Source organism: Notolabrus celidotus, chromosome 14, assembly GCF_009762535.1.
Source record: "Notolabrus celidotus isolate fNotCel1 chromosome 14, fNotCel1.pri, whole genome shotgun sequence".
NCBI lineage: Eukaryota > Metazoa > Chordata > Actinopteri > Labriformes > Labridae > Notolabrus > Notolabrus celidotus.
In genome coordinates, this window is record NC_048285.1 from 537,790 (window position 1) to 550,334 (window position 12,545).

Here is a 12,545-nt window from a genome sequence, read left to right on the forward strand (position 1 = left end):
GTGGAAGTGAATTCCAAATTTACGAAAAATATTGCCAAGTGGGAGAAGGTAGATGATGAAGAGGAGGGGCCCCAGGACAGAGCCCTGGGGCACACCTGAAGTGACGGGGGAGGGTTGTGAAGTGAAGGATTTGAGTTGGATGAACTGGCCTGTGAGGTAGGAGTGAAACCAGTGCAGGGGGGTGTTAGTGATGCCTATGGAGGAGAGTCTATTGAGGAGGATGGGGTGGGAAATGGTATCGAAGGTCGCACTCAGATCGAGGAGAGAGAGAGGGAGAGAGGGAAGGTGGAGGGAGAGAGAAAGAGGGAGGGAGGGAGGGAAGGTGGAGGGGACACATGTCTCAGCAGCAGGGGCCACCCTCCTCTCAGTCTTCACACTAATGAGAGGGAACGAAGCTGCAGAGTCGACCCGCTCACAGAGACACAGCTTCACTCTAACATGCAGACTCACCTGGATCAGGTGTGAACCCGCCTCAGGGTTCTGGTTTCGGTTTGGTACCCTGAACGGCCGGTCACTTTAAACTCAATAAGAAGACTCAAAGGGAATCCTGATTATTGATCATCAATCACAGAGCTGTGGATCTATTGATGATCTCTGAGAGCGCAAAGAGGTTCAGAGAAGACGTGAGAAGTGTTTCTGATAAGAGTCTCATTCAACCCCAGGTGAGGACAGACTGAGTCCACCTGAGTCCACCTGACCCTGATTACTGAGCTCCTTTCTGATTGGCTGAAGACGACAGGTAACCCAGAATGAAGTGTTTGAAGGAAGCAGCGGATCACTCACTCTGTTTCTGTCACTTTCAGGAGAAACACTTTGTTCTGTGATCGACAACTTTACCACAAGAAACAAACAACAAACAACAAACAAACAAACAACATACAACAAACAACAAACACAAGAAACTGCCTGCCTGCCTGCCTGTCTGCCTGTCTGCCTGCCTGCCTGTCTGCCTGCCTGCCTGTCTGTCTGTCTGTCTGTCTGTCTGTCTGTCTGTCTGTCTGTCTGTCTGTCTGTCCCGTCGTGTCACACCTGATGGACATTGTTTCTGTGTTCTGGCGCTCAGGCGGAGGTCAGTGTGGACCTGATGGACACTGTTTCTGTGTTCAGATCCTCAGGCAGAGGTCAGTGTGGACCTGATGGACACTGTTTCTGTGTTCAGATCCTCAGGCAGAGGTCAGTGTGGACCTGATAGACACTGTTTCTGTGTTCAAGCCCTCAGGCAGAGGTCAGTGTGGACCTGATGGACACTGTTTCTGTGTTCAGATCCTCAGGCGGAGGTCAGTGTGGACCTGATGGACACTGTTTCTGTGTTCAGATCCTCAGGCAGAGGTCAGTGTGGACCTGATAGACACTGTTTCTGTGTTCAAGCCCTCAGGCAGAGGTCAGTGTGGACCTGATGGACACTGTTTCTGTGTTCAGATCCTCAGGCGGAGGTCAGTGTGGACCTGATGGACATTGTTTCTGTATTCAAGCCCTCAGGCAGAGGTCAGTGTGGACCTGATGGACACTGTTTCTGTGTTCAGATCCTCAGGCGGAGGTCAGTGTGGACCTGATGGACACTGTTTCTGTGTTCAGATCCTCAGGCAGAGGTCAGTGTGGACCTGATGGACACTGTTTCTGTGTTCAAGCCCTCAGGCAGAGGTCAGTGTGGACCTGATGGACACTGTTTCTGTGTTCAGGCGCTCAGGCAGAGGTCAGTGTGGACCTGATGGACACTGTTTCTGTGTTCAGGCGCTCAGGCAGAGGTCAGTGTGGACCTGATGAAGAGACATCAGAGCTCACAGAGGAGTGTGTTTGTAAAGAGCAGTTTAAAGATCTTTACAGAGTTAGAAACTAAACAGTGACGTTGACAGAGAGCTGATTCATTACCTTTAACCTCTGAGGATGAACAATGAGGAAACATTTCCTGAACAGATTGTGGAGAAACACAGAACATAGATCCGTCTGATATCAGTGCTGCTGTTGACCTTTGACCTTCAGTCAGGAGGTGAAGCCTCTCTCTGTCACTGAAGAAGAGTCTGTCTGTGATTTCTGGTTAATAAGTGAACCATTGAGAGTCAGTGATGGAGTCAGCTGTTAATGAACAGAGATGAAAACTGTGTAAATCCAAGCAGCGAGCGAACGTGCATCAGTTTGTTTCACAGAGAGGTTTAGGAGAGCGTGTGTTCATGATGCATGTTATAAACTAAAGCTTCATAAATCCATTAAAGACGTATTGAAGATAAGGAAACAAGCACACACTTTAACACACATGCTGCAGCTGCGGGGCACCAACCAGCAACAAGCAGCTCTTTGAATGAGCTGTGACAAGGTGTTGTTCTTCCCCCCTCCCTCCCTCTGTCTTCTGTCTTCCGGGAACACTAATAGGCTCCATGCAGAGTAATGTGACCGATTGAATCATCCTCGTTGGAGCTGGAGGCTGCAGAGCGGAGCGCGCTCAGTCCGGCTCCCACACTGAGGAAACTCTCCGGGGTGACGCGTCCTGTCGGGACTCCTCTGGGACTTTACAGGGACACTAGCTGCTCTCTTTCCACCCATCTGGACCCCTTGTTCCCAATCGGCAGACCTCAGACCAACTCTGAGGTGAAAGGTCAGAGGGCCCGGTTCAGGCCTGAATGCAGCGCTTGGTGAGTGTGATGCTGGGCAGACCGAGGCCCTCCACAAAGATCTGACCTCTAGACCGGACTTAATGCAGCTGTTCAGCATTTTGACTCACCGTCAGAGAAACTGTTTACTGAATGAAAGTTTTACACAAGGGCACATGAAAGTCGAGACGGAGAGACAGTTTCCTCTAGAGCTTGATGTTCTGTAGAGAGAGTGAAAACCTGCAGACTGAGTGAGACATAATCCCGTCTGACTCTGAGGTTACTGCTGAGGGACTTTATCCAACTTTTGTCTTCTGTTAGCACAATTAGCTTAGCATGATAAAAATGTCTGACTTGGAGCACGGTCATGCGTAGCTGTCATTCTGGGGAATCAGTGTGAGCGCTCAGCAGCCTGAGGAGACGAGATACAAAGTGCTGTCTGTGTGGACACGTTGTGTCCTTACATCACAAGCTGAGCACATGTGGGGATAAAACTGAAGGTAGTGGATCAAAGTTTACTGACTTTAAACTTAAAGGTTCACAGTTAGAGAAACCTGCTGAAAGAGATTACAGAACAAGCTGCTTTTTATCTTGACTCAAGTTTCTGTTTGAGTCAGAATCACTCATGAAGTTATATGTATTAAATAACTTTAAACTCTGAGACGAGTTCATGAAGCATCAACACGGACTCAGAGAGACACAAACTCAGGTCCAACAGCTGTCATCAACACAGTATGAGAAACAGGGAGAGTTAGTCTGATGGTGATCTGAGAAAGAGTCCTCCTTCAAGTTCAGTTTAACTTACAGTCAGTTTGAAACATCACCGATACCAAAAACCGCTCTGCAGAGTCTCTGTGGTGTAATCTGTGTGGTGTAGTCTGTGTGGTGTAGTCTCTGTGGTGTAGTCTTTGTGGTGTTATCTGAGTGGTGTAGTCTGTTAAGTGTAGTCTCTGTGGTGTAGTCTGTTAAGTGTAGTCTCTGTGGTGTAGTCTGTGTGGTGTAGTCTGTTAAGTGTAGTCTGTTAAGTGTAGTCTCTGTGGTGTAGTCTGTGTGGTGTAGTCTGTGTGGTATAGTTTCTGTGGTGTAGTCTGTGTGGTGTAGTCTGTGTGGTGTAGTCTGTTAAGTGTTGTCTCTGTGGTGTAGTCTGTTAAGTGTAGTCTCTGTGGTGTAGTCTGTGTGGTGTAGTCTGTTAAGTGTAGTCTCTGTGGTGTAGTCTGTTAAGTGTAGTCTCTGTGGTGTAGTCTGTGTGGTGTAGACTGTTAAGTGTAGTCTGATAAGTGTAGTCTCTGTGGTGTAGTCTGTGTGGTGTAGTCTGTGTGGTATAGTTTCTGTGGTGTAGTCTGTGTGGTGTAGTCTGTGTGGTGTAGTCTGTTAAGAATTGTCTCTGTGGTGTAGTTTCTGTGGTGTAGTCTGTGTGGTGTAGTCTGTGTGGTGTAGTCTCTGTGGTGTAGTTTCTGTGGTGTAGTCTGTGTGGTGTAGTCTCTGTGGTGTAGTTTCTGTGGTGTAGTCTGTGTGGTGTAGTCTGTGTGGTGTAGTTTCTGTGGTGTAGAATGTGTGGTGTAGTCTGTGTGGTGTAGTTTCTGTGGTGTAGTCTGTGTGGTGTAGTTTCTGTGGTGTAGTCTGTTAAGTGTAGTCTCTGTGGTGTAGTCTGTTAAGTGTAGTCTCTGTGGTGTAGTCTGTTAAGTTTAGTCTCTGTGGTGTAGTCTGTTAAGTGTAGTCTCTGTGGTGTAGTCTGTTAAGTGTAGTCTCTGTGGTGTAGTCTGTGTGGTGTAGTCTGTTAAGTGTAGTCTCTGTGGTGTAGTCTGTGTGGTGTAGTCTCTGTGGTGTAGTCTGTGTGGTGTAGTCTGTGTGGTGTAGTCTGTGTGGTGTAGTCTGTGTGGTGTAGTCTGTGTGGTGTAGTTTCTGTGGTGTAGAATGTGTGGTGTAGTCTGTGTGGTGTAGTTTCTGTGGTGTAGTCTGTGTGGTGTAGTCTGTGTGGTGTAGTCTGTGTGGTGTAGTTTCTGTGGTGTAGTCTGTTAAGTGTAGTCTGTGTGGTGTAGTCTCTGTTAAGTGTAGTCTGTGTGGTGTAGTCTCTGTGGTGTAGTCTGTGTGGTGTAGTCTCTGTGGTGTAGTCTGTGTGGTGTAGTCTGTGTGGTGTAGTTTCTGTGGTGTAGAATGTGTGGTGTAGTCTGTGTGGTGTAGTTTCTGTGGTGTAGTCTGTGTGGTGTAGTCTGTGTGGTGTAGTCTGTGTGGTGTAGTTTCTGTGGTGTAGTCTGTTAAGTGTAGTCTGTGTGGTGTAGTCTCTGTGGTGTAGTCTGTGTGGTGTAGTCTCTGTGGTGTAGTCTGTTAAGTGTAGTCTCTATATATATATGTATATACTTACTTACAGGACAAGATAGAAACTTTCTTTATATGTGTGTGTGTGTGTGTGTGTGTGTGTGTGTGTGTGTGTGTGTGTGTGTGTGTGTGTGTGTGTGTGTGTGCGTGCGTGCGTGTGTGTGTGTGTGTGTGTGTGTGTGTGTGTGTGTGTGTGTGTGTGTGTGTGAATGGGTTAGTTAATACTGATGGAGCAGCAGTGTGTGAATGTGCTGTGAATGGATGAATGTGACATGTGATGTAAAAGAGCTCTGACTGGTATGAAGACAAGAGACAGAGCTTTACATACACACACACACACACACACACACACACACACACACACACACACACGCACTGCCGTTTGTTTAAGACGAGTCGTTTCATTTCTGTTTTCAGGAGTTTGTTGTTGTTTGTCTATTTTGTTTGTTGTTGTTTTTAAACCTTGTAAAGAACTGGGTGGACTGTTTGATGCTAAGCTAGGCTAACCAGATCAAACATCTATAGATCTATATCCTGTTTATAATCAATCAAAACCAGGTGATCAACAGTGACCGCTCTGACAGGTATCTGCGGGTCATTAGACCACGTCCTGCCGTTATCTTCTCCCCTTCAAACAGCCAACATAAAACATCACACGATCAATCAGATGAGCAATCAGACGATCAATTACACAATCAATAAGACGATCAATCACACGATCAATCACACGATCAATCACACGATCAATCACATGATCAATCACATGATCAATCACACCATCAGTCACACCATCAATCAGACAATCAGAATCAGAACCAGCTTTATTGGCCAGGTATGCTTGAACAGACAAGGAATTTGACTTAGGTAAACTGTGCCCTCTATTTGCAAGACATAAGAATAAGACCTACAAATAAAAATAAAAATAGAATAACAATAACATCATCTATAAATACAAAAGAATAGCAAATAGTCATGACTAATATGTACAGGCTAAAATAATATGATAGAGGTAGTTTTTACACTAAAAAAAATAGTAGTTAATAAAATAAATACAAATATGTGAATTCTGCTTGAGAATTGTTACATTGTGTATCTACATGTATATTTACAGAGAGTGTTTATCTGACAGGTATGACACTGTTATGGTTTAGTGTTCATCAGAGTGACAGCCTGGGGGAAGAAACTGTTCTTATGGCGGGTTGTTTTGGCGCACAGTGATCTGTAGCGCCTGCCGGAAGGGAGGAGTTTGAAGAATTTGTGTCCAGGGTGTGAGGGGTCAGCGGTGATGCTACCTGCCCGTTTCCTGGCCCGGGACCGGTACAAGTCCTGGATAGGGGGCAGGTCGACACCGATGATTTTTCAATCAATCTCAATCAATCAGATGATCAATCACACCATCAAACACACGATCAATCACACCATCAAACACACGATCAATCACACCATCAATCAGACGATCAATCACACCATCAATCACACCATCAATCACACCATCAATCAGACGATCAATCACACCATCAAACACACCATCAATCACACCAGCAATCACACCATCAATCTCACCATCAATCAGACGATCAATCACACCAGCAATCACACCAGCAATCACACAGTCAATCAGACCATCAATCAGACCGTCAATCACACCATCAATCACACCATCACTCACACCATCAATCAGACGATCAGTCAAACCATCAATCACACCATCAATCACACAGTCAATCACACCATCAATCAGACGATCAGTCAAACTATCAATCACACCATCACTCACACCATCAATCAGACGATCAGTCAAACCATCAATCACACCATCAATCACACCATCAATCAGATGATCAATCACACCATCAATCACACCATCAATCACATGATCAATCAGACGATCAATCACACCATCAATCACATGATCAATAACACCATCAATCACACCATCAATCACATGATCAATCACACCATCAATCACATGATCAATCAGACGATCAATCACACCATTAATCACATGATCAATCAGACGATCAATCACACCATCAATCACACCATCAATCAGACGATCAATCACACCATCAATCACACCATCAATCAGACGACCAATCACACCATCAATCACATGATCAATAACACCATCAATCACATGATCAACAGACGATCAATCACACCATCAATCAGATGATCAATCACACCATCAATCACACCATCAATCACACACTCAATCACACCATCAATCACACCATCAATCACACACTCAATCACACCATCAATCACACCATCACTCACACCATCAATCACACACTCAATCACACCATCAATCAGATGATCAATCACACACTCAGAGATAGTCTGTCTCTGTGTCAGGTCCTGATTGGTTGTTATCTCACAGGTGATCACAGGAAGTGTCTGATGTTGATCATTAACCCTGCGGTGACCCTGACCCGTGTTGGTGTGTTTACTCTTTAATCTGGCTCTCAGTTTATAAATGAACGAGTTATTGAATCATGTTTAATGTTCCACTGCGAGGAGTCGAGGTTCACACGAGGAGCAGAAGCTCTGATAGAAAGTGTGTGAGCAGAGGAGTGCTGTCAGGACGCGTGTTGAAGCTGAAGCAGCCGGAGTGAACGCGAGGTAATCTACATTCAGAGGTTTAACTATAAAGAACAAGAGAAGAGCTCCAGTGAAACATTTCATGCTGCTTCACTTCTTTAAAGAGGATGCTTGTCTCCCTCAGGTTAAACACACTGGGTTTTCTCTGACTTCACGTCTGAGTCCCTGAGAGAGGACCAGGCAGGTCCACCGTAAGGATCTGTAAGTGTGTCCAGGCTGCTTCCTGAAGGTTCACCTTGAAGAACAAACAGTCTGGCTTCTGTTGGTTCTGGTTCTGAATGTGAAGTGATTTAAAGCAGAGAAGAGCTCAGTGATGATATCAGAGTTTGTGGATTGTTTCAGGCTGAAGCTGAGCAGATGATGTGTTGAAGCTTCTCCCTGGTTGAGTTAAAATGTCTCTGACATGAGGAGGGATGTATGTGGTGGTTGCAGAGTGTTGCAGAGTGTTGCAGAGTGGTGCAGAGCAGTGCAGAGCGGTTTAAAGCTCCCTGCAGATGAAAGACACATTCCTGCTCTGCATGAGGCTGTGTTCCTCAGACTGAGCCCAGCTGGGACCGGCTCTAATCTCCTGGCAACAATATTGACATAGAAATAGAAACTCTGACAGACGAGGACAGACTCTGAAGCTGTCAGGACGGAGAGCTCGTACACCTGCTGATCACACGCTCTGCACATGTATGACCTGTGTAAGTCAGACACATGGAGGGTTAGGATTTAAAGGAACAGCAACACGTTCTGGGTCATGGGATCGTTTCCTGATTCATGCAGACTTCATTAACATCTCAGATCTTAGAGGACTCAGAGACGGAGCTCAAAGGAGCGGCTCACCTGGATCACACGTCGCTTTGGTGAATCAATGATTCCTCTGAAACTAGATGTCTCTGTCCTTCTTTGTTTCAGGGTTCACTCTGTAGTCCCTGTTCACAGAGGGGAACCAGACTCTGGCGACAGGGTCAGCTTTCTCTCTGCTAAAGGATGAAGTCTGGATTTCATCGTTTCCTCGTAGGACAGCTTAAAAAGGTTATGAGACTACGAGTCATCACGTTGTGCATCAGTGATGTAGTCCTGATGTGTTCAGGGCTCGATGGGAGGACCAGGTGTGATCAGGGATGAGGTCCTGGTGCCTGTTCACATGATCCTGTTTAAATGTCTCTAAAATAAAAACAATACGTGTGTGAACGTGAATGTCAAGAGTTGTACATAGATCCCCTCCTTCCTCTCTCAGCAGGTGTCCATCAGTGAGGCTGGTCCTGCTGGAAGAAGTATTTATAAGTCTCAGATCATTTAACCCTCTGCATCTCTAACAGTCTGTCTCCGGGTTTCTCTTCCTTTCAGGGTCATCCCTCCTTGACTTGCCCTAATCCAGATCCACCTTCAACCATGACAACCAAGTCCACCAGTCTGGTTCTGGGTGGAAAGGCCTCCTCCTCCCCTCTCCTGTCCTCTCCGCCCTGCCAGCGCCTGGTCACCAAAGATGGACACTGTGCCCTCCAGCCTCCTCTGTACCCCTCAGGGTCCTGGCGGGGGGCCTTAAGCAGAGCCTGGCTGCTGGCCCTGCAGGACCTGTGGGGTCTGTTGGTGGGTCTGCGGTGGAGGTGGGTCCTGCTGGCCTTCTGTGCATCCTTCCTGGCTCACTGGCTGCTGTTCGCCTGCCTCTGGTACCTGCTGGCCCACCTGAACGGAGACTTGGCCGTGCAGGACCACGACGCCCCCCCACAGGGACATGTGGTCTGTGTGAAACACATCACCAGCTTCACTGCGGCCTTCTCCTTCTCCCTGGAGACGCAACTGACCATCGGATACGGCACCATGTTCCCCAGCGGAGACTGTCCCAGCGCCATCGCCCTGCTGGCTGTGCAGATGCTGCTGGGGCTGATGCTGGAGGCGTTCATCACAGGTACGTCCTCCTGAGACCCCGAGCCACGTCCCTGATTTATCTTTAGACATGTGTCCTCAGTGTGTGGTCCTTGAGTGTTTATATGGGCAGACATGTGAAGGAGGAGACCTTTGAGCTGCAGACAAAATACAACACCACCTCTGTAGCTCCTCACGTGAACAGTTTTCACTGACAAGGCTCCTTAGCTGCAGACTGGTTGATGATAACTGATGGTCCTGTTCCTTCTAAGTCACCTGGTTCAGTTGGCTCTCTCTGCAGCCGTCACATGCTAACACTTGATGAAACTTTAGAGGTCTGTGGATTTGAACAAAGAGCCAGACCTGATGCTGCTCCGTCTACATGAACATGTTTACATCGTCTCATTGTGGACTGATCTGAACTCTCTTTGTTTACCTTTCAGGAGCTTTCGTAGCTAAGATCGCTCGTCCCCAGAAGCGAGCAGGAGCAATCCAGTTCAGTCCCCAGGCGGTGGTCGGCAAACACCAGGGCCAGACGTGCCTCATGATACGAGCCACCAACCTGCTGCAGCGCCCCCTGGTGGACGTGAAGGTGAGTGCTGTACTCTACGAGGAGCACGAAGGCCAGGCCCTGCACCAGACCTCTCTGGACTTCTACCTGGATCATCTGGGCCAGCAGCCTTGTCCCTTCTTCATCTTCCCACTCACCTTTTACCACCCTCTGGACCGCCGGAGCCCCCTGTACCCTGCTCTGTGTGAGGGCACGTCCAACCACTTTGAGCTGGTGGTCTTCCTGTCTGCTCTGCAGGAGGGAACTGGTGACGCCTGCCAGAAGAGGACCTCCTACCTGCGCCAAGAAATCCAGTTTGACCGCCACTTTGTCCCGGGTCTGGGTCTGGATGCTCGAGGGAGATACGTAGTGAGCACTCAGCACTTTGAAACGGCCCACTGCAAAGAACCTTTGAGTAAGGACTGTGTGGTTCAGGTCAACGGGGACGGCAGTGACCGCATGGAGTAAGGATTCAGAGGAGTCTCACAGGGACGGTGTGTAGGAGATTACCTCAGAGGGTCACGAGGGAAAGATGATCGCGAGGTACTACGTTTAATTTAGTCAATATGAATGTTCAGAGGTCCCGATCCCCCACCGACTTCCCCCCATCAAATGTCCAAATGTCCAAATGTCCAAATGTCCAGCTGTGATGAGATCTTAAATTAAAGTGAATTAAAGTGTTGTTGTTCATGATGCTAATGAACAACCCACTCTGAATCTGTGGACGCCTGCAGAGACGTGCTGCTCAAAGACACCTGATGTTACTGTGTCACTGATCCCTGCACTGAGGACACACTGAGGACACACAGAGGACACCATGCTCTAGATTAGCATGTTGCTAGCTGCTACAGCCTGTTAGCCTCCACATGACGCTCAGGCCTGGCTCGTGATGGTCGTTTCGCATCGTCTTTTCATCCCCGTCATGTCAGGGCAGCTGTTTCAGTCTTTATTGATCCGTCAGTTTCAGGTCGTTTTATTAGGACAGGCCGGGGAAACCTCAACACTGTGGCATTAAGATCCAACCGCTAACTAGCATTCTGTCTGCAGCGCTGAATGAAACATAAACATAATCGCACAAGTAGGACCTCCAGTGTTGGATAGAGCCGCTACCATGCAGATTGTTTAAACCATGGTCATCATGAACATCGAGACACGCACACATTTAGTAAACAAACAAACAAACAAACAAAGTCGAACTGATGAGGTAAACAAAACATTACAACCCTGCAGAGTTTCAGACAGGAAGTGAGATCTGAACGACGTGACCCTGAAACCTGACATCCACAATGTGTTTTCATCACTCAGTGCTCCATGTTCCAGTGTGTGTGTGTGCATGTGTATATGTGAGTGTGTGTGTGTGTTTGTGCGTGTGTGTATGTTTGTGTGTGTGCGTGTGTGTGTGTGTGTGCGTGTGTGTATGTGTGTGTGTATGTTTGTGTGTGTGCGTGTGTGTGTGTGTGCGTGTGTGTATGTTTGTGTGTGCGTGTGTGTATGTGTGTGTGTGTGTGTGTGTATGTTTGTGTGTGTGTGTGCGTGTGTGCATGTGTGTGTTTGTGTGTGCAGGTGTGTGTGTGCGTGTGTTTGTGTGTGTGTGTTTGTGTGCGTAGGTGTGTATGTGTGTGTGTATGTGTGTGTGTGTTGTGTGTGTGTGTATGTTTGTGTGTGTGTGTGCATGTGTGTATGTGTGTGTGTGTGTGTGTATGTTTGTGTGTGTGTGTGCGTGTGTGTATGCGTGTGTGTGTGTGTGTGTATGTTTGTGTGTGTGTGCGTGTGTGTGTGTGTGTTTGTGTGTGCAGGTGTGTGTGTGTGTGTGTGTTTGTGTGTGTGTGTTTGTGTAGGTGTGTGTGTGTGTGTGTATGTGTGTGTGTGTGTGTTTGTTTGTGTGTGTAGGTGTGTGTGTGTGTGTGTGTGTGTGTGTTTGTTTGTGTGTGTAGGTGTGTGTGTGTGTGTGTGTGTGTTTGTGTGTGTGTAGGTGTGTGTGTGTGTGTGTGTGTGTGTGTGTAGGTGTGTGTGTGTGTGTGTGTGTGTGTGTGTGTGTGTGTGTGTAGGTGTGTGTGTGTGTGTGTGTGTGTGTGTGTGTGTGTGTGTGTGTGTGTAGGTGTGTGTGTGTGTGTGTGTGTTTGTTTGTGTGTGTAGGTGTGTGTGTGTGTGTGTGTGTGCGCGTGTGTGTGTGTTTGTGTGTGTAGGTGTGTATGTGTGTGTGTGTGTGTGTGTTTGTGAGTGAGTGTTTGTGTGTGTAGGTGTGTATGTGTGTGTGTATGTGTGTGTGTGTGTGTGTTTGTGAGTGAGTGAGTGTTTGGACAGAGGTTGATCTGTTTAAAGGGCATTCACGTTGCTGATCACTGATCCTGTGAGCGACAGATCAAACTGTAACAGAGCTACTCATTGGCTCTTCACCTGAACATTCTGGGATCAGACTGGCCTGTGGGACGTGGATCAGACCGGCCTGTGGGACGTGGCTCAGACCAGCCTGTGGGACGTGGATCAGACCGGCATGTGGGACGTGGATCAGTAGTGATGGGTAGAAAGGTAGCGATCAATGATTGATTTGATTAATAAAGTTATCGTGTAATCACAGCCTGAATCAGTCCGAGGAGCAGGAATGAGTGTACCATGTTTGATTCGTGTGTGTAGGG

The 12,545-nt window shown here is 47.5% G+C and overlaps 1 protein-coding gene across 1 annotated transcript; it reads left to right on the top strand.

Annotated features, from left to right (window-relative positions):
- The first annotated feature begins 2,545 nt into the window (after positions 1–2,545).
- On the top strand, positions 2,546–11,235 carry kcnj13 (potassium inwardly rectifying channel subfamily J member 13). Its single transcript, XM_034701471.1, has 3 exons — positions 2,546–2,627; positions 8,841–9,402; positions 9,803–11,235. The coding sequence occupies exons 1-3, from the start codon at positions 2,616–2,618 to the stop codon at positions 10,375–10,377; spliced, it is 1,149 nt and encodes a 382-aa protein (XP_034557362.1). The 5' UTR covers positions 2,546–2,615; the 3' UTR covers positions 10,378–11,235.
- Positions 11,236–12,545: the final 1,310 nt, after the last annotated feature.

What these genes read in the sequence shown, in the direction of transcription:
- kcnj13 (XM_034701471.1), top strand. An exon ending in GCTGGAGGCGTTCATCACAG is followed by an intron (nt 9,403 to 9,802) that starts GTACGTCCTCCT and finishes TTTACCTTTCAG; the next exon opens with GAGCTTTCGTAGCTAAGATC.